This window comes from Exophiala bonariae (assembly GCF_035927105.1).
Source record: "Exophiala bonariae strain CCFEE 5792 chromosome Unknown scaffold_2, whole genome shotgun sequence".
In the NCBI taxonomy this organism is placed as follows: domain Eukaryota; kingdom Fungi; phylum Ascomycota; class Eurotiomycetes; order Chaetothyriales; family Herpotrichiellaceae; genus Exophiala; species Exophiala bonariae.
In genome coordinates, this window is record NW_027042477.1 from 1,333,531 (window position 1) to 1,356,893 (window position 23,363).

General features: G+C 49.7%; 8 protein-coding genes across 8 annotated transcripts; 5 read left to right on the top strand and 3 right to left on the bottom strand.

Moving 5' to 3' along the window:
• Window positions 1–552: 552 nt before the first annotated feature.
• LTR84_005006 (uncharacterized protein) lies at window positions 553–1,500 on the top strand (the record flags this gene model as incomplete). The annotated part of the gene is made up of 1 exon (XM_064848578.1): window positions 553–1,500. The coding sequence occupies one exon, from the start codon at window positions 553–555 to the stop codon at window positions 1,498–1,500; it is 948 nt and encodes a 315-aa protein (XP_064711202.1).
• Window positions 1,501–1,903: 403 nt separating this feature from the next.
• LTR84_005007 (uncharacterized protein) lies at window positions 1,904–2,593 on the bottom strand (the record flags this gene model as incomplete). Its single annotated transcript, XM_064848579.1, has 2 exons — window positions 1,904–2,332; window positions 2,414–2,593. The coding sequence occupies 2 exons, from the start codon at window positions 2,591–2,593 to the stop codon at window positions 1,904–1,906; spliced, it is 609 nt and encodes a 202-aa protein (XP_064711203.1).
• Window positions 2,594–3,901: 1,308 nt separating this feature from the next.
• On the top strand, window positions 3,902–5,002 carry LTR84_005008 (uncharacterized protein; the record flags this gene model as incomplete). Its single annotated transcript, XM_064848580.1, has 2 exons — window positions 3,902–4,036; window positions 4,106–5,002. The coding sequence occupies 2 exons, from the start codon at window positions 3,902–3,904 to the stop codon at window positions 5,000–5,002; spliced, it is 1,032 nt and encodes a 343-aa protein (XP_064711204.1).
• Window positions 5,003–7,720: 2,718 nt separating this feature from the next.
• LTR84_005009 (uncharacterized protein) lies at window positions 7,721–9,409 on the top strand (the record flags this gene model as incomplete). Its single annotated transcript, XM_064848581.1, has 1 exon — window positions 7,721–9,409. The coding sequence occupies one exon, from the start codon at window positions 7,721–7,723 to the stop codon at window positions 9,407–9,409; it is 1,689 nt and encodes a 562-aa protein (XP_064711205.1).
• Window positions 9,410–9,829: 420 nt separating this feature from the next.
• Window positions 9,830–12,094, top strand: LTR84_005010 (uncharacterized protein; the record flags this gene model as incomplete). Its single annotated transcript, XM_064848582.1, has 1 exon — window positions 9,830–12,094. One exon carries the CDS (start codon window positions 9,830–9,832, stop codon window positions 12,092–12,094), a length of 2,265 nt encoding a protein of 754 aa, XP_064711206.1.
• A 195-nt stretch (window positions 12,095–12,289) lies between these two features.
• Window positions 12,290–13,614, bottom strand: LTR84_005011 (uncharacterized protein; the record flags this gene model as incomplete). Its single annotated transcript, XM_064848583.1, has 4 exons — window positions 12,290–12,804; window positions 12,864–13,251; window positions 13,308–13,449; window positions 13,511–13,614. 4 exons carry the CDS (start codon window positions 13,612–13,614, stop codon window positions 12,290–12,292), a joined length of 1,149 nt encoding a protein of 382 aa, XP_064711207.1.
• A 1,414-nt stretch (window positions 13,615–15,028) lies between these two features.
• On the top strand, window positions 15,029–20,500 carry LTR84_005012 (uncharacterized protein; the record flags this gene model as incomplete). Its single annotated transcript, XM_064848584.1, has 6 exons — window positions 15,029–16,061; window positions 16,111–16,281; window positions 16,330–16,354; window positions 16,414–16,995; window positions 17,047–18,999; window positions 19,054–20,500. The coding sequence occupies 6 exons, from the start codon at window positions 15,029–15,031 to the stop codon at window positions 20,498–20,500; spliced, it is 5,211 nt and encodes a 1,736-aa protein (XP_064711208.1).
• A 278-nt stretch (window positions 20,501–20,778) lies between these two features.
• Window positions 20,779–22,287, bottom strand: LTR84_005013 (uncharacterized protein; the record flags this gene model as incomplete). Its single annotated transcript, XM_064848585.1, has 4 exons — window positions 20,779–20,829; window positions 20,917–21,293; window positions 21,376–22,130; window positions 22,220–22,287. 4 exons carry the CDS (start codon window positions 22,285–22,287, stop codon window positions 20,779–20,781), a joined length of 1,251 nt encoding a protein of 416 aa, XP_064711209.1.
• Between the last annotated feature and the right edge of the window lie 1,076 nt (window positions 22,288–23,363).

Consider the following 23,363-nt stretch of genomic DNA (forward strand, 5'->3'; position numbering starts at 1 on the left):
GAGACCATCGGCGCCGGTGCTGATGCTGTCTGTTTCAGCCACCTCTCAGACATGAACACTCCCTTTTGGAACAAGGCACAAGTGGTCAGGGGCTTAACTTGATGCATACCTAGTTATGGGTAGTTATTTAAAAGATATATGACTAGCGGATCTCGACCTCGCCGCTCTCACGCTTCGATATTTTAGTGTCCAGCGTTGTGTCCGCGACAATTCTCCTTTCAGAACGCTACTCGAATCCCGATCAAACTGTTAGCTGAACATCTGATTATATGATTGTATAGCCTACTTCATGCAATTCCAATAAGCTATCTCACCTTTTGTTTGTATGTGGGCGAGACTAATCCACGAGATGAGATACAGATGTGAAACATGACTCGCGGAATGCGGGATATCTCAAAGTCGCGAGTCACCCGCATCTCACTACTATTGCGTGCACCTCGACCCATTACCTTCCTCCATCCACACTACCACCTCGCTTCACGGGTCGCTGACAACAAACGGCCACAGCATGACGGCGGAGTACACGTCTCCTTCGCCCGATAAGTTGCCTCCATGAGTCTCAAGCCTCCGGCCACACATGGCGACGATGAATACGACTTTGAACTGACGATTCGATTCTCCGCATCGCTGCCTGACCTTCTCCTGTCCATCCCAGGCTCTCTACACGCCAACACTGCGACGCTGAAGCAGCTGATCCGATCACGCATTCCTGATGAATATGCCACGCGACGGATCCGGTTGATCTATGCCGGGAAAGCGCTCATCGACGGGGTTCCACTCGACATCTCCCTCAAACGCAATGTCAGTCGTCCGCCCAGCCGCATCGGCACGCCGGGCCCGTATGAGGAGTCCAGCGGCGCGGGTGGACGGAGTGGTGGCGGAAGAGACGCTGGACTCAGGGCAAAACTCCTCGGTGGGGAGACATCGGCCCCGTCACGGATCTACATACACTGCTCGATAGGAGACCTCGCGCTATCGAAGGAAGAGCTCGCTGAAGAAGTAGCTGCGGCGCAGAACGGCGCGGAAGGGGAGGAGAAGCAAGACGACACATCGTCCAGACAGAAGCAGCAGCAACAGCAGACGACTACGACGCCGGCGCCGAGAGGCTTCGACCGGCTCCAGAACGCAGGCTTCACCCCCACCGAGATCCAGTCGCTCCGTCTCCAATTCCTCGCCATTCAAGCGCACACGCACACGCCAGATACCATGCCGTCGCCTAACACCCTGCGCAATATGGAAGACCGGTGGCTTGACAATTCCACGGACGAGGGAGGCGTGTTGGGTGCCGGGGCTGCGCTAGACGGTTCTTCTGACGAAGAGGCTCAAGCGGGTAATTTGGATGACATGATTTGGGGCACGGTCATGGGATTCTTCTGGCCTATTGGGTGCTTGATGTGGGGGATTCGCGAGGAAGGGATCTGGAGTCAGCGGCGGAAGATGGCTATCGTGATTGGATTTATACTGAACATTGGACTTGGAGTCATTAGATATACGGGTTGAGGATGAATGGAGTTCATAGAGCGACTGCGGAATATGTCACAGGTGAGAGAGCGTGCGAACAGATCATCGCCTTGTAACGGCGGGCTACTGTGATCGCAAGTGAACCGCTGTATATAAGTGTAATCGGCTTTCAAATCCACAGCACAGCCCCCGAGAAGTCCTGTTCGATACACCCCTAGAGAGCCTCTTCCATAGAAGCCAGAAAACGCCCGCCAAAACGCCAACTCGATTCATAACGCTTTATCAAAAATCAATGGAACTTGCTATAAATGACGCCAATAATAAGCAGTACCAGAACCGTGATGATGGCGATGGTAATCAGCCGATTGGTAGCCATCCTACAAACCAGAAGAATCCGATCAGTATCAAAAGGACGGCATGGATTTGCAATAGAGGAAAGATCTCACCTACGGGCCATCCCCCTCAGAGTCTTGACACTGCGGTCCACATAGCCTTCACTCTGTAGCAGGTTCCGGTGGGTGTTCTCGATGACATTACGCTGTTGATGTAAGTCCGCCAGTGTGGATGCGCCAATTTGTTCTGTCTCGAGAGCTATACGCTGCGACTCCCTAAGTCGGTCGCCTGATCTTCCGAGGCGCTCGGTGCCAGACAGGAGTTGCTGGCGTTGCTCCAGCTGGAGATCTCGTGGACCGGCCTCGGGATCATCTGTGTAACGGTCGCCAAAGAGTTGTTGCCGGTCGGATGAGGCAGAGAAGGACTTCAACTTGCGGCTCAAGCCATCGATGTCGGATTGGTGGTTGCGAAACCGGGAGTTGATCTTGGAGCGTAATGAGGTGGGGATGTTGGACTTTTCGAGGGCCATTTGGTCGAGCTGGAGAAGGCAGGAACCATGGTCAGTAATTTGCCATAGGGAAAATATTGTAGCATGTCGAAAAAACACAGTGGGAAGTACCAATTCTTTTGCTTCATCGAGCGCTCTTTCAGCCCCTCGAATCGCAAGTTTGCGCTCCTCCCCTGCCAGCTCTGGGATTTGATCGAGCTTCTGGTTCACATCTGCCTCGACAAGTTTAAGCTCAGCCTCATATGTGCTGAAAAGTTCCGATCCCGCATCGGTATCTAGAGGGTTCGACATGGTTGGTAGACGATGAGGAGAGGAGGGATGTGCTCAGGAAATGGTGGCGCCTGGTTGAGTGCTTCGTGACGAAATGCTTGTCGCACGCCACGGAGAATAAACAGACTTCAATAGTTTAGGTGACGTGCTGGGTATGCAAGCGAAGTGTGGTGTGAATGGTGGGTGGCACTGTACAATTAAGTTGGATAACGAGGTTGTTGTCGTTCGAGTTCATGTACATTCAAGTAGTACTGTAGAGATCGCCCGCGGCTCACCTGCAGCCAGGCGCTCACCAACTTGGTCTCGCCCGCGTACTGTTGCTCCGCCCATATCACGTGTTATCTACGGGGACGATGCTTTTGGGTTCCACGTGATCATGCCAAGGATGCCTAGCTCCGTCAGCTTGGGGATCCGACGTTTTTCTACTTCGCCTCATTAATTTTCCAGGGGTCTGCAAAACACTCCGCCTGCTCAGTGTACTCCGTACTTCATCTAAGTAGTAATACGGAGAAGTATTGCCGACTACGAAGAGCCACAAAAAGAATTACTTTACCCCGTAAGCATGTCTTTGTTCCGCTACGAATAATCTTGGAGCCATGTCGGACAACAGCCTGGAAGCTACCAAGTAGTATCAAGTGTTATGACTTCCCAAAAGCAGCTCTGGAATCCAACAACTACCTGCATAGGTATCTCTCGAAGTACATGGAATCCCCCGCTTGTAAAATGAATACAAGCTGGAGTTCCGTGACGAAGAAAACGGACCACAGAGGGAACAAAACGGTGCGGATAACGTTTCCATTAAAATCGTCAGCCAACGAGATACCTTAGGTACCTATGGAAGTAGTTCCCTGCCTGTCATTACAAGTGATGTCACAATGCCATGCTGGGCATTTGGCTTCCAAGGTTCTCCCTATCTATGTGGACTACCCCTTGATCCCTTATCCTGATAGCCAGAATACTTGACGTCAACGCGATAAAACAACCTGAGCGCCAAGTTTGATTTCTTGAGGAGCATTTCCACACAATGTGTCTTCAAGTTTCTTGTCCTTCCTGTCCGTCCAATTGTCTGCTCAAGTGGCTTCAAACGTGCCGGGAGATTCAATGCGGGATGTCCCTCTGCTAGCGATGGTCAATCATCGACTCAGCAGGCTCATAACCGGCGGAGTCATTTCAGTGATACTACTTGCGTGGTGGACGACGAAACATCTCACATCACATCTTCAATCCTCCAATGATAATGCTGCACCTTTTCATGGAAGGAGTTTTAACGGAACGTGGGATTTTGAGAGGGATGCGGTGAATCTAATGCTAAACTCGGGGCAATGCGAAATGGCGTTTCCGGGTTTGTTTGAGGAGGTGGAACGGTCTGTGAAGAATAGGAGGGGTTCGCCCATCATTGTTTCAGAGCTTGACAAGATTCCCAAAAGAAATGGTTATGTTCGAGCGATGATCTTCAATCAACAGGTAGGCAGATATCTTCCATCGTGTCCTGAGCGTCTAACAGCCATGGAGTCAGAGTGATAACATGCCTAGCTTTATGTCATTGCAACGGAGGGTGGCATCTACTCTAGAGGACTTTCAACACTTCACGCACTTCATCGAGCTATCCTATCTTCGCCTGATCCTCTCCCAAATATTGAATTCGCCTTCAACACAGACGACCGCATTCCTTCTGTGCCGCTCTGGGGCTACGCCCGTCGCAGTGAAGATGCAGATATTTGGTTGATTCCTGACTTTGGCCATTGGTCATGGCCTGAGACACAAGTCGGTACTTTACACGAAGTCCAATTGAAAGCCGCCTTGATTGACCAAGCTCGGCCATGGTCGTCTAAAGTACCTAGCTTGTTCTGGCGGGGTGCCCTAATGGGGTTGGAACTGCGCGAGAAACTTCTTCAGGCTACTGCTGGTAAGCCCTGGGCGGACGTCAAGGCTTTGACGTGGAGAGACAAAGAATCCATGGCAAATGATCTCAAACCCATGCCTGAGCACTGCCAATATAAATACTTAGCTCACACTGAAGGCAATTCTTACTCCGGACGGCTCAAGTACCTTCAAAGCTGTAACTCAGTCGTCATTGCACACAAGATGGATTGGATACAGCATTATCATTCTCTGATGAAATCAAAAGGACCACAACAAAACTTCGTGGAAGTTCAACGCAATTATTCGGACCTGGAGACCAAAATCTCTTGGCTTGAAAACCATGGCGAGGCTGCTGAACGAATCGCTTCAAACAGTGTGATGTCTTTTCCAGAGCGATATTTGACTCCTGCTGCGGAGGTATGTTACTGGCGAAAGCTAATACATGGATGGTCCATGGTGAGTTTTAAACCCGAGTTCTATGATATTGTTGATGGCCAGAGTATTTGGAGGGGTTTGCCCGTCGAGTCGTACTTGCTGGAGCGAAGGCTGAAGTGGGATCCTTATTGAGCCTAACAAAATGATGTTGCTGAGGACCTTTGGGGGATGACTTGGTAAAACGCTAACTAAAACGGTCAAAATACGGCTAAGTGTTGCTAGGACAAATACAAAGTATCTTAGGCACCTTAAATTGATATTTATCATTTAATCCTGCACATTGGCTCGCTAATCTTTGTGATCGTTCGTGTCTCAATCTGCTGAAACCCAAATGCACGTACAAAGTATGTGCAAACAGGCCGAGGCCTCGGGCATAGACGCTTCTTCCTGTCGTTACGCCTACAAAGAGAAATTCGCCCTAAGGTTGTTCCAACCATTGTGATGCTAAGTCGATGTTCTGCCAATTATTCAAAGTCTTTGCGAAGAGTGTGAAACACAAGTCGGAGGCTAAGTTAGGGATATAGTTACGAGTAGACCTTTTCCCTGACGCCACCGCATGACTTGTTACAGGTATTCTTAGACCACATGTTCGCGCTTAACGGCCTCCCCTGAGGCGCTTCCTCCAATCCACGATGTTGGCGAGATATAACAGCATCCATTCCCACCAACCCCGCTCTCGTCTCCTCTTCTAACTAACTAATCTTTTGGAGGAATGAACGAGTCGGGAATCCAATGCTCAATCGACCTGATCAGGACCAGCCTGGTCTAGAAGTGAACCCCCGTCATGATGGCCTGTACCCAGTCTACCCAACCATAAACGACAAAGTCGAAGACGTTGAGAGTGACACCGAGACGTCAAAGGCTAGTGACGTCACACGGAAGCCATTGCACAATCCTTGGAACCTCCGACCATTATGGTTTGGCATACTCATAGCAATCGTGACCACAATTGCAGTCGGAGCCATCATTGGGGGAGCTGTTGGGGCAGCAGTAGCACATTCTAAAGGATCCTCTGGGTATGGCAGCAGTCCATCCTTCCTGGTCGCATTAACTAACGACGGGTCGACGACAGCACACAAGATAGCACCATACTCCCCGAGCCCGCTAACACAGCGACGGGAACAATTACATCAGCTTCACGCTCTTCAAGCACAGCGAATGCAGCACCTACAACAGCCGAAGCCAAAAACTATGTACCGCTTGCTCCTTCCGCTGTTACACTCTTGCAGCACTCTTGTCCCACGGAGAACTACGTCTACGAAATAAACGATAACCCACTGCCTCCACAGACTTTTAATTGGGCATGTGAGACTGCATACCTCGGGAACAACAGAGGCGATGTGGGGATTACTTTGATGCAGCTCTCGGCCTACACCCCCGAGATGTGCGTGGAAGCCTGTGGCGGGTTGAATGTCTGGCGGAAAGAATTCATTTGCTCTGCTGTCACATTCCAAGCATCAATGTCCTCCGAATATAACGTCGGGAGAGGGAACTGCTGGTTATTCAATGGGACAAGTTCAACCTGGGATGACCCTGGGGCAAAAACTTGTATAAGCGCTTATTTGTAAGGTTCGCAGGTCCTGTAAAACAGAGTAGGAGAGGTGACGGGATTATGTAAATTATCTTCGAGCTCGTTTTACGTCGAATGGTTAGGGAGTCTTTGTCTTTGCCTTTGAACGAAGAGTTGGGCGTAATAAGACGGCGTGACTACTTACCTAGGTAGTAATGCGTGGCATCCTATAAAAAGACTAGATGAGTGGTGAGGCTTCATGATCGCAGTCAGATTCACATTGCATAGTGCTTGAATGACTTGGTCGGTCAAGCTCGAGGCCAAGTAAGCGCCTGGCTTCTGCCAGGAACTTATACTTCAGTGGCTCTGGTCGTCACAATCTGGCACAACCTGTGCGTTGTGGCACTGCATGAGTATTCCACGATCGATACTCCGTAGCTTTAATATTTGCAGGTCATAGTATCCTAACGCAAGCCACCGCAGGACACCGCATTGGTAGAAACCGAAGTGCAACAAATTACTTGTCCCAAGGCCATGTCCTCAAGAAAAGGTTTCTTATAGCGTGAATGCAGAAAAAGTAAAGAAGGTGGCTTTCTTCCGCCACGCTTACCATTGTCCATCTTAGTACAGCAACGTTCGCCAAGCAGGGTCGATCAATTCCACAGCTGACAGGGAATTGTTGTTAGGAAGTTTGATGGACTGGCCTGTTCTGCTACTGGCATGTAGCGGCGCATGGTTTTGGGGTTTAGGTGGGTTTGGCGGGAACGTCCTGAGCATCCGCCACCAAACAGGCATCACTAAAACCATTTCTCCTGCTCCGTACCGTATGCCGGTTCTTCTTCCAACCTTCCAGAATCCCAGGCACCAGCCTTTTCAGTCAATTGTTCTCAATCTCCTCTCTTTCACAGCTCCAAGAGCTGATGATGCAATTATAGAAGCCGGAGACCCTGGCATCGACCAACTGAACGGCAAGAAACACACGTGCCTGGTTTGCATCCAAACCCACTCAGCCCTGTTGATCGACCATTTCGTAGAAGACAACTGGGCCGCTTCTCTTGGTTGAAATCCGCCTTGTGCCGCTAAGCTCCCCAGGCGAATTCGATCCCCTGCACCAATGCAGGGAGAATTCACGTATTCGGAGTGATGTTCTTGGAAGATCGTTTCCGGTGTCAACGTTTCTTAAATTTATATATACCTACTGCTATCACTAATATACTGAAAGCTTCTAACAACGACAACGAAGTCAGGTCTTGATCACCAGATCGCATACGAAATACCAGGATAGAACAAGTAATTCAGTCTCAATCATCCAGAGAGCAACACCGAATCCATCCAATAAAATGGGGCTCACCAAGACCGAGAATGCGCCAGGGCTGTCCTTTGAGATAGATCATCCTCAAAGCCATTACTCACCAGGTGACAGTATCAGTGGCCGAGTGATCCTCCATACCGCTGAAGACAGTGCAATTGGCAAGATTGCTGTCAATTTCTGGGGTCGAACCAAGTCAAGAATCGTTCAACAACACGGACAAGCTGTCACCTATCATCGCGGGCGTGTACAGCTGTTCAATCAGGAGAAGATCGTCTACGAGTCGCAGTATACTCAGAAGCCAGGCTCTTTCACCTTCCCATTCGACTTTATTGTGCCACATCAGGCAGACCCTTCGACGATCTTGGCCTCGGAAAAATGGAAAACAAAGGAGCATTTCCCCGGAACAAACGACGAGAACAACCTCGATTTAACGCTTCCTGCATCCAATCATCATAGTAGAATTATGTTTGGTCGCCAAGCAGAGTGTTTTGTTGAATATGTTCTTACTGCGACCGTCACCGAGCCAGAAGGCGTCCATCACATCCGCAAAGCTCAATCCAAAACCTCAACCTTGCCAATTATATTTCATCCTCTTTCAACACCAGAGCCAATTCAGGACTGGCATCATGTCACAGATAGCCGTCACATCACAATTTCAACGCTGAAACTCTTGCCGGAACATGCCGGAACATCCTTAGGTCTACGCGATCGCGCACGGTCGCTTTTCCAGCGCGACTCAATTCCCAAGTTCTCTTTCAATATTCAGGTTCAGGCGCCATCTATCATCCAACTATTACACCCAACCCCCGTTCCATTCCTTGTCACCTTAACAACTGATCCTTCTCCGCAAAACACAACTATTGATACATCACAAGGTCTCCCACTAGTCGTCCTTCGCAGTGCAACTATCGAGTTGAAAACTCACGTGCGGTGTCGTGCGCCAGGAACATTCTCAGACCGGAAATCCTATGAAATCCCGATACTCTCCAACAAACCTATCAATCAAAGGCTGTCGTTTTCTGACAAGTCAATCGAGATGGCCTCCTCGGCAAGCGATGCAATTCTTGATCTTGGACAACTATGTGACTTGAGACTAGGGAATGCTCAACTTGGCTCGAAGATAGAGACACCACTCTGTCCAAGCTACAGTACTTTTAATGTGGCCCGAGAATACCAACTTATCTGGGAGTTGGAAATTGAATGTGCCGAGAAGATTGAAAAGTTTACTTCTCAGAAAAATGGTCCGCTGTGCCAAGTCATCATGCCAGCGGCCACCACCCAGGTCACGATTCCGATCAACAGCGACGCAGAGATGCTGGGTGCTGAACTGATACAAGCACAATCATCAGGCTCGAGTGCCTTCTGGACGCGAACGCGAACTTCAGGAGAGTCAGGCCCTCCTGGGGTTGCAAGAGGCGAGAAAGAGAAAGCAGGCTTCACTCCAGCTAGCACAGCTCTAGCATCGGACAAGAAGCGAGCGTTGAAAGGCAAGACCAAAGAGCAAGAAGCTGCTGAAGACCGTCAACGTGCTGAAGCAGAGACACATGGATTTCGCAATCCTTATGAGAATCCATTTGAGAGTGATGTCGATGCTGCTCTCGGTCTTGACAGCACCACATCCCGACCAGATTATGACAAACCACCAGCGCCTACGGTCTCTGGTGTCGAGTCCAACGGCCCCAATGATGGTAACCAACTTCCGAAATATGTCCCATGACGGTCTGGCATCTTCTGACAGGTTTGATACTTTATTTTCTCCACTCGTTCTCGGGCGTTTTGCACTCTGGGAATACCTCTTATGTACATGATACCATAGCATCTTTGGCGACGAAATTTGTAATTCTTCTCAAATCTCATGCATGCTCCCTCACTTTCAGGCTGGTCGATACCCCTCGTGACATCCTGCCAAGGATCACGTGCTGTCCGTGAGACGTGCCTTTCATCGCGTTCAAAAGATCTTGGCCTCTTTACTGTCATCTCCTCGACCTTGTGAAGTCTTCTACTAGGCCATCAACCCAGGGATTCAGTTAAGTCTTGAGATCTCAAACTATAGCTACAATGTAGAGCAATCTGAGATGGTGTGTCGCGTTCAATATTGATATCGATAACCTCGATTGGCTACTAACGGCTCTACAAGATGGCCAATATTTCTGCTTTCACGGGCAAGTTTCGCGCCTCAAAGGGCGTTGTTTACGAATCACCCGCCAAAGTAATCAAGAGGCCGCGCGACTCACTTGTCTGCAACCAATGCAAGAAATCTAAACTTCGGTGCGATCGAGGTCACCCATGCAGTAGCTGTGTCAGGCGAGATGAAGCAGCTCGGTGTAGCTATCATCGAAGCTCGACCTCCGCAACCGAAAACACTCGGCAGACAGTAGCAGAAGAGAAGCTTGTACATCTTGAATCTATCGTCAAGGAGTTGATGCAGACCCAGCCAGGCGCACATCGACTGCACGCTGAGTCTATTGCCAAGCCCATTACGCCACCAGCAGTCCTCCAGGATATTGTACAGACTGAGAGTCAGACGCAGATCGAGAGCTATGAGTATGTCGGTTCCACTCACTGGTCTGCCATTCTTGACGATATCCAAGAGTTAAAGGCAGTCCTGGGCAAAAGCCTTGACCAACAAGAGTCCGAGGAACATGCGGTGATTGAAACACGCGCCCTCGGTAGTGAGGTGATTTTTGGATCGCCAAATCATTTCTCCCTACAACAGATCACTTCTCAATACCTGCCTCCCAAAATCGAGGTCGATCGACTGCTGTCAGTCTATTTCCAAGGGAAGACATTCATTGCGCCTTTTGTTCACGCATACCAATTCCAGCGTCAGTATCAAGAATTCTGGGCCGACACTTCAAAGGCTCATCCGCTTTGGCTTTCTATCCTGTTTTCAATCTGCTACACTGCTTCCATTGTCAGAGAACGCGTACGCTCGTTCCATGCTTCACAAAACGAGTCGAGTATTGGCGACCATGCTTTACATATTGCTGCAGGACAATGTCTAGTCCTAGGTGAGTATCACCGGCCCCAGCAACTTGGGTTGGAAGCTCTGGGCATGTACGCGAACAGCAAGAACCTCAGGACACTTGATCCTTGCCGGGAAGCTGGCGCGATGCTCGGCATGGTAGTCAAGATGGCTTATGAAATGGGTTATCATCGAGACCCGGATTCATTTGGAACATTTACCGTCTTTGAAGGTGAGATGCGCAGGAGGCTATGGGCTTCATGCGTTCAGATGGATTTGATGATGTCCTTCATGCTTGGCCTGCCAAGTAATATCCGTCTCGAAAACAGCGACACCAAACCTCCGAGAAATCTGCTAGACTCGGATTTTGACGTCGATACAAAAGTTTTACCAAAGTCTCGATCCGAGCATGAGCCAACACGAATATTGTGGTTCATCGTCAAGGTCCGACAAATGCACAATTTCAGCAAAGCAAGCATGGATGCATTGTCATTTACGGAGAAATCTGAAGCTGAGATTCTTGCCCTCGATCAGGATATTCGACAGATGTACACAACCATACCTGACATTCTAAGAACTCGCCCTCTAGCGGAGTCACTTGCTGATGAACCTTTCCTCATCATGACACGGGTCTACGTTGAGTTTATCTACCTCAAAAGTATCTGTGTTCTTCACCGCAGATACATGGTCAGGGGTGATGCTTTCAGCACTCAATGTTGCATCGAAGCCGGAATGAGAATCGTCACCAAGTTCATCGAAATGTATAGAGAATTCTCACCTGGAGGCCAGTTGTGTACCGAGAGGTGGATGTTGAGCAATTTCACGATCAATGATGTCCTTCTGGGGGTCATGGTACTTTGCCTAGTCCTGCATCAACGTCGACAGAACACATCTCCTACTCTGAACCCTCGACCGGGGACGAATGCGAATTCGGCATACCGGATCAACTTTGATGAGGGGAGTGAGTGCGACATTCCCTCGTTGCTGGAGAGAGTTCATGCAATCCTGGTTGAGAAGTCGCAAGCCAGTAGAGACGTGCGGCGAGTTTCACATGCAGTGCGACTGACGCTCAGGGGTGCTTCTGGCGCCGAGAGGTCTTCTTCAATGTTGCCATTCAATCGCCACAAAAAGACGCACCCTTATTATCTCCAACCACAACCGTCAGACCGACAAGTGACGCCGGCCCACGATTTGCCGCTGGAGACGGTGGTGGAAAGTGTGGATCGTTTCTCGCTGGCCTCCACAGCTCTCGAAGGACCACAATCAGAGATCCCGGCCACGACAGAGCAAAATAGCTACTCTGCAACGTCATTTGATTTCGGACTTCTCGATCCCTTCAACTTCATGGCAGATGCTGACAATATCGATTGGAGCGACTTTGAGCTTTTTGACCAGACTTTTGCGCCGGATGCGATGCCGCTCTACACGCCGCCCTAACGATGGGCTATGAAAAATCACAATCTAGGTAGGTAGGGGAAAGCATTGAACCCGCGATACTGAGATCGAATTGATCGGAGAGGTCGACATTCTCGTTACTATCATGATACATGGTTCTCAAAGTTCTGGTCATATACAAAGGCCTTCGAAATTGTGTTGAGCAATCTTCCACACTTGCCTCCATATTGGTCGCGGTCATGCAGAGACTGGGATCTCTTTCAGGCTTGCTGGCTCAATATAATCCTTATAGCCGTTTACCTTGAGTCTCAGTTTTCTGGACTCGGCATAAACCACTCTCCTCAACCGATTGGTGCTACCCAAGGGCTGATGCTCCTTGAGACCGTGCCACGAATTGACAGTAATTCGGTCATCCCACCAGACTCTGAACTCGGGGATCCACGAATCTTGTGGTTCGAATTCAATCGTCGCGATCTGCTCGAATGGATACTTCGTCTCATCCCACTCCACACCAATGTCGTCCACGGGCTGCTCCTCGAGATTCTGGAGTAGCTGAGCACAGAATGAGTAGGTCACCTTGTTCTTCATGTGGAAGTCACGATTGTGCTGAGAAATCACATTGATCGGGTCGTCATCCTTGATGAAGGTCTTCTCAAGCTTCTTTTGCTCCTCGCCGAGTGGGAAAACACCGAATTTGGCCACATAGTCGCCGAAGCGGTATGCGGATTGCGAATACTCGGGCATGGCAACCACTGTGAAGCTGTCAGCATCCCTGGTTGAGAAATTGAGAAGAAAGACAGGGCAGTCTTACTATGCTGTCTAGGTAGCTGACTACCATATGTAGCCACGTCAGCATCCACACGTTTGCTCTGCTCCTCTGCAAACTTGGGAATATCGTTCCAGTTCTTCTCCAGCGAGTCGGCGATCTCATACGTGGTCTTTGGGTCTCTCAGCTCAAGAATGGGATAGTTGTTGAATGTCCAGTCCTGTGTCTTCTTGTCCTCTCCCCAAATCTTTTCGCCCTCGACACCGAAGATTTTCATCCCGATGCCGCGGGGAGCAGGCACGTTGTCCGGTACGAGCTTAGGCGTGAGCGACGAGTATCGCATGATAACGTCGTAGGAACCTGGTTTGGCGAACATTCCTTGTGCAAGGTGGGGTGGTAGGTCTTTTGCGACGTTGAATTTGCCAATAACACACTATTCAGGTTAGAGGCGATATTTTACTTGGGAGGCAGATGACTGGATTTTCATACTCCTTGTGTCTTCAAATGTGTTCCTCTCAGGCAATGGTGGTGTTCGTTGAAATTCATCATCTGAAAGCGGTTGAACTGATCTGACACTTCCTTGATCTTCTGTTCCTCTCCAGGTTGTTTGACCTCGACACCTTCTGCATCCCTACAATGAGAAGAATACTGTCAGCCTCGTCATCATCAGAAAAGGGTTGTCATGAACCTACCATCTGATATAGTCTCCAGGCGCAGGCTTTCCTACGCCATTAGCCCTCACTGTACCATTGGCCTTCTCGCCAGTGTGGACATTATGTTGGACTGGGCACGACATGATTTCAAGGGAAACTGTTCACGGGTGTGAATGAAATACTTGATTGTCGAAAATCTACTATGCCATTACGGAGCGATGAGCTGGGATTGGAAGGAAGATATAAGAAGCCCGTCAGCATACCTGATAGTCTTCCACACGGTCCAATGGAGGTTTCACGACGACGAAAGTTCAAATACGTCACTGATATCACAGTTCAGGACCACTCTTACCAGCTCAAATACCCCCAAAAAGGCATTTGTGGAGCGAGACGTTATCTAGGCCCAGGCTTAGCCCTACCCGAATCCAACCCCGAGATCTGATCTTTCGAGATTTAGACAGGGGTCTAGCTGCTGGCATTTGCCTAAGATTCTAACCGTTGTCAGACAGCTAGCTTGATAGTTGTGAATTACTCATCTGTGGTGGCAGAAATCTGTGGGCATCGCTCCTGCTGTTTATCACACTGCTGAGCAATCCTTCTGGGCACTCCTCTAAGCACTAGGTAAAGAGAGACATCTAGTGGAAGTGGTCAGAGGGTAGGAAGACTTTCGCAAATCCCTCTCTGTGCAAGTAAGAACGCTGACGCAGAAGTACTGCCCCGTCGAGCTCCCAATCAGTCTGACAATCCTTCTCCAGGGTTTTAAAGCGAGGGGCAATTGCAACGCCACGGTTAAGGGTGGCCCGGGCGATCGACCTCGATATTGCGGGGTTGGAACCAGCCAAAACGCTAAGAAAATGGGAACTTGTTCGGATTTTCGACACCGTGGGGCATTTAGACTTCTTGTTGATTTGGAATGTCCAAGCACACATTGGTTCTGAGTACGAAGTTATACAGTTCAAGCTCAAGCGACAACATCCGTCTCTCGGAACACTGGTGGATGACAGGTAGCTCATCGCTCCTTCCTCGGTGAAATGTTTTTCTTCTTCAACGGCACGTTCACTGCACCTTCCTTGCATTACTACCACCATCACATGACCCACGAACATAGTAAGCGCGTGCCTGCTCGTGCCTCTTCTCCCCAATAATGCTCCAATGCCCAGAGGAGTCCTACTCTCTCTTATGTCTGTCTGCTCATTGAGCAATATCAGCCACTTTATTTCTGCTCACATGTGCACCGACAGCGACCATTCTGTGTTATCGTTGGCTAACAATTTGCTCGCTCTTGATTGTGCGAGGGACTTTGATCTCAAGGGCAACCCCCATGAGTAACAACATGTCTTATCCTGGCCGTGGCTGGTGGACGCGCCCAGTCTATACCAAAAACACCTTAGCGTGATAGCCTCACGAGTCTGCCTTCACCACACCTCAACGTCCCTCGCAACTGAGCTGGGACCTGCTGTCAACTCACGTCTGTGATCTTTTCCATTCAACAGTTTGCCATCATATTTGAGGGTCAAACTCATTCTCGTCCCTGGCATATGTATTTGCCAATGCAAGATGGCAACCCAGTCAGCATACAAGGCTGAAGATTACACCGTCGGGTGGATCTGTGCCTTGCCAGTCGAACTTGCTGCATCAGCTGAACTTCTTGACAAGGAACATCCTCCACTTCCCCAAGACACAAAGGACTCTAATTCTTATACTTTTGGGAATATTGGTGAGCATAATGTTGTCATTGGATGTCTTCCGTTTGGACAAATGGGGTTGGTGTCCGCAGCAAATATCGCCACCCAGATGAAATCCCGGTTCAAGTCTATTAGATTTGGTCTCATGGTCGGTATCGGCGGCGGAGTACCCAGCGAAATCTCAGATATCAGGCTGGGGGACGTTGTGGTCAGTCTCCCAAACGGCCAGAGTGGAGGTGTTGTCCAATACGACCTTGGGAAGACGCTGACAGGAGGACAAAACATACGGACGGGTTCGTTGAATGCACCTCCCCAAATTCTCTTGACGGCGCTGGCCGCCGTCGAAGCTGCCAGGATGAGAGGAAAGTTTGACATAGAGACATCTCTTTCGTCACTTGGAGAGCGATTGCCGAAATTTGCACACCCTCGAACGTTGAAGGATCATTTGTACAAGTCGGAGTATGCTCATCTCCGAGGCGCGACGTGTGCAAACTGCCACGAGGATCAATTAGAAGAGCGCGATGACCGAGAAACTGACGATGTTATAATCCATTATGGCACGATTGCTTCTGGAAATCAAGTGATGAAGGACGGAATTGAGAGAGATCGGCTCAGCGATGAGCTAGGTGGAGTACTCTGCTTCGAAATGGAGGCTGCAGGACTAATGAATAACTTTCCATGCTTGGTCATCCGAGGTATTTGTGACTATGCAGATTCACACAAGAACAAGGGATGGCAGCCTTATGCCGCTGCAACTGCAGCCGCATTCGGAAAAGGACTACTGGGGCTCATACCGGCGGCTGAAGTTGTGTTGGCACCGACGTTAGACAAGACTATGGAGCATCTAACAGCAATGTTCGCTGACAGCAGAGATTTATCTCAGAGGATTGAGGAGAGAATATCGAGTACGTACCTACATGACACCTTGTTTAATTTCTTCTCACGATTTGATAGCGGCCGAAGGGGACAAGGCACTTGAGTGGTTATCGAATACAACCTTTTCAAAGCCACAAAACACAGCTCGCGACACTTGGACACCAGGCACAGGCCAATGGCTACTTGAATTGAAGGAATACACAGATTGGAGAAATTTCCGTCCAGGACTATTATGGATCTATGGGGCTGGTAGGTTGGGAACACAAATTTGGGTGTATCTTGACTAACCATTCCAAGCTGGGAGTGGAAAAACAGTCTTATGGTGAGAGCAGAAGCCAGGAATGTCATACTGGAAAGAAGAAGGTCTAACATATTCAACAGCTCAACTGTGATTGATGATATTCAGCAGAAGAAGAAGAAGATGGAAGAGCGACAGCAACAGCCACAATTGGCTTACTGGTACTTTCAATTCAGCAATGACGCCACGCAGAAGGTCAGAAATCTGTTGAGATCTTTTATTCGACAGCTGAGCACGGTCTCGCCGTCTGATGGGGTCACCAGTTTATGGCAAGACCACAATAGGACCGGTAGCGAGCCAGGAAACGAGGAGCTCGTCGGGGTTCTTGGCAAAATCATCGAGAGCCACAAGAGCGGAGTCTACCTTATCATGGATGCGCTAGATGAATGTCCTCAAACCCCTGATCAGCCAGAGAGAGCGAGAATGCTTTCCATGCTACGCAGTTTATCCACGGCACATCCTAATCTCCATATCCTCGTCATGAGTCGGCCGGAGCTTGACATTCACTCCGCGTTATCGCAATATCCCTCGATAGATTTGGAGATGTCTGTTGCAGGCGATGTCAAGCGCTTCGTGCAGAGTTCTCTCCATTCCGGAGACTTGAATGTGTGGGGTACCGAACTCAAGCAAGAAATCGAGGATCGACTTTCATCATTTGAAACGAAGTATAAGATTTTCGCGGACCACTTGAAAATGTTTGACTGACTTCTAGACAGGCGATTTCGTTGGGCAGACTTGCAAATTCGAAGGCTCCAATCTTGCTATACGAAAACTCAGATACAAGAAGCTCTACGTACGATTCCCGAAAGTCTGGAAGCAGCCTATGAAGAAACTCTCAACAGCATTCCGAGGAAAGACGCGAAAGTCGCACGCCTAATACTCATGTGGCTCTCGTCTTCATTTCGGCCTATGACAATCAACGAAATTGCTGCAGCCGTTGAGCTTCCCCATCCAGAATTTGTGCTGAAGATTTGCACAAGCATGCTGGTGACACTCATACACGAGCAAACAGATACATTCATCAAGCTCGCCCACTTTTCGGTCAAAGAATACTTGGTCGCGCAATGGGGAGATGAAATCCACGAAGAAAGCCCCGGCTATCGTTTCTCGAGTGAATTAGCTCACGCTACAATTGGTACCGCGACTGTCTCTTATATTCTCGGCACAAATGGCGCTGATGTCTCTGGCCTTACTCTAATTGAGATGCCCCTGCTCTCGTATTCGGCAGACTATTGGTTTCCGCATGTGGCCGCCGTTGGCGAGCGAATTGACAATTTTCCTCAGCTGAAATCACAACTTGCAAAATTCTTCAGTCCGGAGTACTACAAAAGTTATGTCAATTGGCACGAGATATTTGATTGGGATGAGAATGAGCATGGGGAAATACCACATGCTTCTGGCCGTGCGGTACCCGCAAGATGCCCTTTATATTGTGCATCGCTGTTTGGATTCGATCACATTGTGGAGATTCTTCTCGGAGAGGACGAAGCCATTTCATCAGGAGCGGGAGTTCTTGAGGATGCATTGATCGGGGCGGCAATCAATGGACATTCACAGGTTGTTCAACGCCTCCTGTTGGATAAGCGCTGTTGGTTGGGGCAAGATCACATGAGAAGAATCTTGAGAGGGGTTAACACAAATACGCATGCTATTATCAAGGTATTGTGGGAGGCTGGACTTTTCGGTCCCGTCGCGGGACGAGCAAGATGGGATGGCTTTAACCCTTCGATAAGCGACTGGGCTCTCGAAACAGCTGCTGGTAGCTGGAAGAACGGGTTCGAAGTTACGAAAGCGCTGCTCGACCAGATGCGACCTTCCAGTGGTGCCCACCCCAGTCACGACGTGGTTTTGGCAGCAGTAAGGAACGGCCTGAGCGGCTGCGAGGTAACCAAACTTTTTCTGGACCGATACGGAAAACATCTGGACATAACCGACCAAGTTGTTCAGGCGGCAGCGGGCAACGGCATGAATGGAGTAGAGGTAATGACATTGCTGCTAGATCAGAGGCTAGAAGACATCCACATCACGAAGGAAGTGGTGAAAGAAGCCGCCAAAAACACCAAGAGTGGTAAGAGGATTTTGTCTTTGCTACTTGAGCGATTGCAAGACCCTGCCGCTCAAGATCGTGAAGGTGTTTTGGAAGTCCTTGTTGAGCACTTTGATGATGACTTGACACAACTTTTTCTCGACCGTAGCGCAAGAGTCCAGATCACAGCAAAATTATTCACAGCCGCAGCTAAGAACTTCAAGCACCATTCGGAAATCATGAAAATCCTTATCGGACGTCAAACAGGGCACGATCAGGATCTGGAGGACATGATAGGAGCACACGGCAAAAGGATGTCCGAAAGATCAGCAGCCAAAGGAGCGGCATCCACCCGTTATGGAAAGCTGGTGATCAAGGTGACCGCTACACGTCGGCTTCGAAAGACAAACGATATATATCTTGTCATTGTCTTCCAGCGCAATGAGTTCATTTCGAAGGCTCTTTCAATGAAGGACCGAGATCTTGACGAGGATATACTTGTACCAGTTCCCATTCGACGGTCTTACTCCGAGGCTGCCCGACGCCGACAAGGTAGCGTTGTCAGTATCGCGGATCAGGAAGAGTCCGATGTCGAGGAGTTTCAGTCTTCCGAGCCAGTCACTCAGGATGTGTCCGCAACTTTGTGAGTCCCGCAAACCTTGAGAGCCTTTCGTCTGATCAGACTAACGACGTTTAGTGATGTAGTTGACTCGGACTCACGAGTCAACATAACAGCATATGGACGGGAGAACGGAAAAGAAACTTTCCTAGGTCATAACGAGCTTGAGGTCCGCCTGACGGCTACTGATAGCCATCGCATCAGCTGGCTTCCCTTGAAAGGGAGGAACGAGATCGAAAGTGATGCATGGGGAGAAGTCGAAGTGGATGCTCATTTCCAACAAGCAGAGATGAAATCTTGCAGTGCTACCGACTTTCAGATCCTCAAGCTCATTGGCAAAGGCACTTGGGGCCAGGTGTATCAAGTCCGAAAGAAGGATACACAGCGGATATACGCTATGAAGGTCATCTCCAAAAAGGTGATAGTGAGGAAGAAGGGAGTGGCTTCTATCATCGGACAGCGAAATGTTTTGGTGCGAGCAGCAACTACTAACTCCCCCTTTATTGCGAGTTTGAAATTTGCTTTCCAAACTCCGAGTGATCTATACTTAGTCACCGACTATTTGGCAGGGGGGGAACTGTTCTGGCATCTGCAGAAGGAGGGACGATTCAAGGAAGAGCGAGCCAGATTCTACGTTGCTGAGGTCATCCTCGCGCTACAGCATCTCCATTCGTACGGAATCATATATCGAGACTTGAAGCCGGAGAATATCCTCCTTGACGCAATCGGGCACGTTGTCTTGGTGGATTTTAGCTTGTCGAAATTGAGCTTAAAAGCCGACACTGATGATCATTTTTGTGGTACAACTGAATATCTTGCTCCCGAAGTCATCCTTGACGAGGCGGGATATACCAGGATGGCAGACTTCTGGTCACTTGGAGTCCTCATGTTCGAAATGTGTTGCGGCTGGAGCCCGTTTTACGCTGAAGACACACAGCAAATGTACAGAAATATTGCCTTTGGGAAGATCCGGTTTCCTCGAGATGCCTTATCGTCAGATGGAAGAGCGTTTGTCAAAGGCCTTATAAACCGAAATCCCAAGCATCGACTCGGGGCCACAGACGACGCAGAAGAACTGAAAAGGCATGCATTCTTTTCGGGCTTTGACTGGGATGCACTAGAGACAAAGCGAATACCTCCACCATTCAAACCGCAGGTCATGACCTCCGCGATTACGGTGGATAATTTCGACCCCGACTTCACCAACGCATTGAATAATACCTCGTCAAGCCTGAATGCCAGAGCAGCTGCACTGGCAGGTGGATGGCTGGGCGGACTGGGTGCCTCCACGCCATTGTCACCGAGCATGCAAGCTGCTTTCAAGGGCTTTACATTTGTGGATGAAAGCTTGCGAGGTGGCGGGTTCCGCGGCTTCACTTTTGTCGACGACTCGGCCTTGCAGTCGACCATGGGTGGCTTCGATCAGGATACCTTGACTCACCATGGCGGCGATCGTGTGCATGACGATTCACGTGAACTCGATAAAGATGAAGACTGGGAGGATATCAAGGATATCAATGAATGAGATTGTGAATGGTTTGTTTAGGAGGACGTCAGTTTTGAGCGATCATGACCACCTCATGGTGACTAGTTAGTTTACCACAGGTTTCTTGCTTGATCATGTTGTGAGCAAACACCATACACGACGATAACAGGCAGCCGAAAAGTCCAAGAGTGTCTTTACACGAGATAAGGCATTGATTGTCATATACTCTGGAAATAGTTTTTCAAAAACGCTATATGCTTTTTACATGGGACGGGTATGCAAAGACAAATTGATGCCACCAGTTGAGCCAGCCATGCCTATACCTGTTCATTGACGAAAAGACCAGCCATACCCTGACCTGAACCGATCTGTAGAGACACGTAAGGTCAGCATCGAATGATAACAAGAGGGCTGAAAATCCGAGAAGGCCAAGAAACACGAGGGGGTATACATACACACATGGAGGTGACGAGGATCTTCTTCTTGGTCCGCCTGGCCTCGCTCAAGATGGTGCAGATCTGGCGGGCACCGGTGGCGCCGAGGGGATGGCCCAGGGCAATCGCACCACCGCGGGGGTTGACCTTTGCGTGGTCCAGACCCAGGACGTTGACGCAGTAGACGGCCATGGAGGCAAAGGCCTCGTTGATCTCGAAGATGTCGATGTCTTCCTTGGTCAGCTGGAATTTGCCGAGGAGCTTGGGGATCGCGGCCGAGGGGCCGATGCCCATGATTCGCGGGGGCACGCCGGCGACGGTCGCGCCGCAGAATTTGGCGAGGATCGGCTGGCCGAGTTCGATGGCTTTGGAGCGTTTCATGAGGAGCACGCCGGCGGCTGTTGGGGGGGTTATCTCCTGGTTAGTAGGGTGTTTTTATATTGGACGGAAAGGGTAGTCAAATCAAGGGATTCTTCTCACCTCCGTCGGTGACCTGACTGGCGTTTCCACCGGTCGTCTTGTCACCGAATTGTGGCATGGCAGGTCTGATCTTGAGTAGACTTTCGAGGGTTGTGCCATAACGTGGACCCTCATCCCTAGTCAAAGTGACGGTCTTCTCCTCGCCAGTCTTGGGATCCTTGACCTTTGTGGTGATGGGGACGATCTCATCGTCGAACCAGCCGGCCTTCTGCGCGACCTCGGCCCTTCGGAAACTCTCGACGGCATATTCGTCCTGCTGGCGGCGCGAGATGTTGAAGTCATTGCCGACGTTCTCGGAGGTCTGGATCATGGGCTGCTTGCAGTCGGCGGCTTCCTGGTTGGCCTCGACTTCGGGGGAGAAGCTAGTTCCACCGCCGGTGGCGTTGGACATGCTCTCGCCACCCAGTGCGATGCCGATGTCGATGCTGCCGGTGGTGATCTGTGAAGCGATATCTTGCACTGCTTTCAGGCCCGAGGAGCAGAATCGATTGACGCTGCTGGCGCCAGAGGTGTGTGGGAAGCCGGCGGCGAGCATGGCCGCGCGGACCTTGTAGGCGGCGCCGATGTCGCCGACATTGCCGAGGCAGATGTCCTCGACTAGTGAGGGGTCGATCTTGCTCTTCTCGACGAATTGCTTCAACAAGGCGTAGACGATGTAGTCGAGGTCCGTATCTTTGAAGCCGCCCTTCTTGCCCTTGGCCAAGGGTGTGCGGAGAGCGAGGGTGATGACGATGTCGTCGGGGTTCTTTTGAGTGCTGGACGGGGGAAAAAAGGAATGATGTTAGCTATTGCATTCATGTGAAGTATACGTGATCAGAGCTGTGATGATGAAGGGGGAGCTTACATGGCAGCGACACCTGTCTTGGTGGGGGAGAGATGGGAGATGATGGAACCGAGTCTTTGAGTGGCCATCTTGACGGTTTGTGTAGGGTTATTTGTGAGGGGCTAGATGGATTGGTTGGTGATGAGAGAAGTGGTAGAGGATAGTAGGAGACAGGGAAAGAATGGGAAAGAGAAGAAGAGTTTTGCAGTAATAATAATCAATGACCACGATCTTATTGCTTCGCAGGGACAGATTCGGAGTTTCAAGATGCTGTGGTTTACTAGTAGTAGTCGGTGTTGCCTCTTGTGCTGATTATGGAAGTTGGACCTCGGCATTTTCTGGGTGCCAGTAGTAGTGGGCTTCAATAAAGGTGCCAGCGGACGATAATGATAACTAACACCCGCCACACCCCCCAACCTACCCGTACCTAGGCAGTTTGAATCATGTACTCCGGTGGAAGTAAGATTGTGTTTCAATGTAAAAGTCATTCACCGTAGTCGCCGGCATCACCGAAGCCGTTGGCGCGAATACTCCAATCTATTTAGCTACGTGTGTCACATCCACCTACGATCGAAAGATATGGTGGCTTCAAGACTTGATAGCAGATTCTTCAACGTTCTGAACAACGTTCCGTGCGGGAATGCAAGCAGTTCGAGAATTCGTGATTACATATGCTCGATTGTAGACAGGCATCACGGGAAGCTGGGGTAGGTGGTCCTACAGTGTCAGATATTTACCGAGCGACGGTCCACACATAACTCATAGAGGCCTAGACTTTGGCTGAGTTCGGATCCGATCTTCACTGATGTAGGAAAAATTAAATGATTAGTTACAGACCTACAGACTTTGAACCATCTAGTCGTTCCCCTTTTGTTCCTTGGTTGCGGTCAAACCTAGGTAGCTTTAGGTCTTTCAGACATTGCCATGCGGTTCGCGGCGGCTATGAATCGGTAAAAACACCGCATCAAGTTGGAGGGCCAAGAAGCCATACTCGCACACCCTCTTTTACTCGTCCATCTCTCAATGAACGTTACCTCATACTGAGATAGGTATCCAATTGTTATGTATTCGTCTTGTGTTAATTGCAACTACGTAAGTCTATTGAATTCGCCCCATCTAACCAGGACTGTAAAAGTCGACCTTCAAGCCAATCTGGTTGATCAAG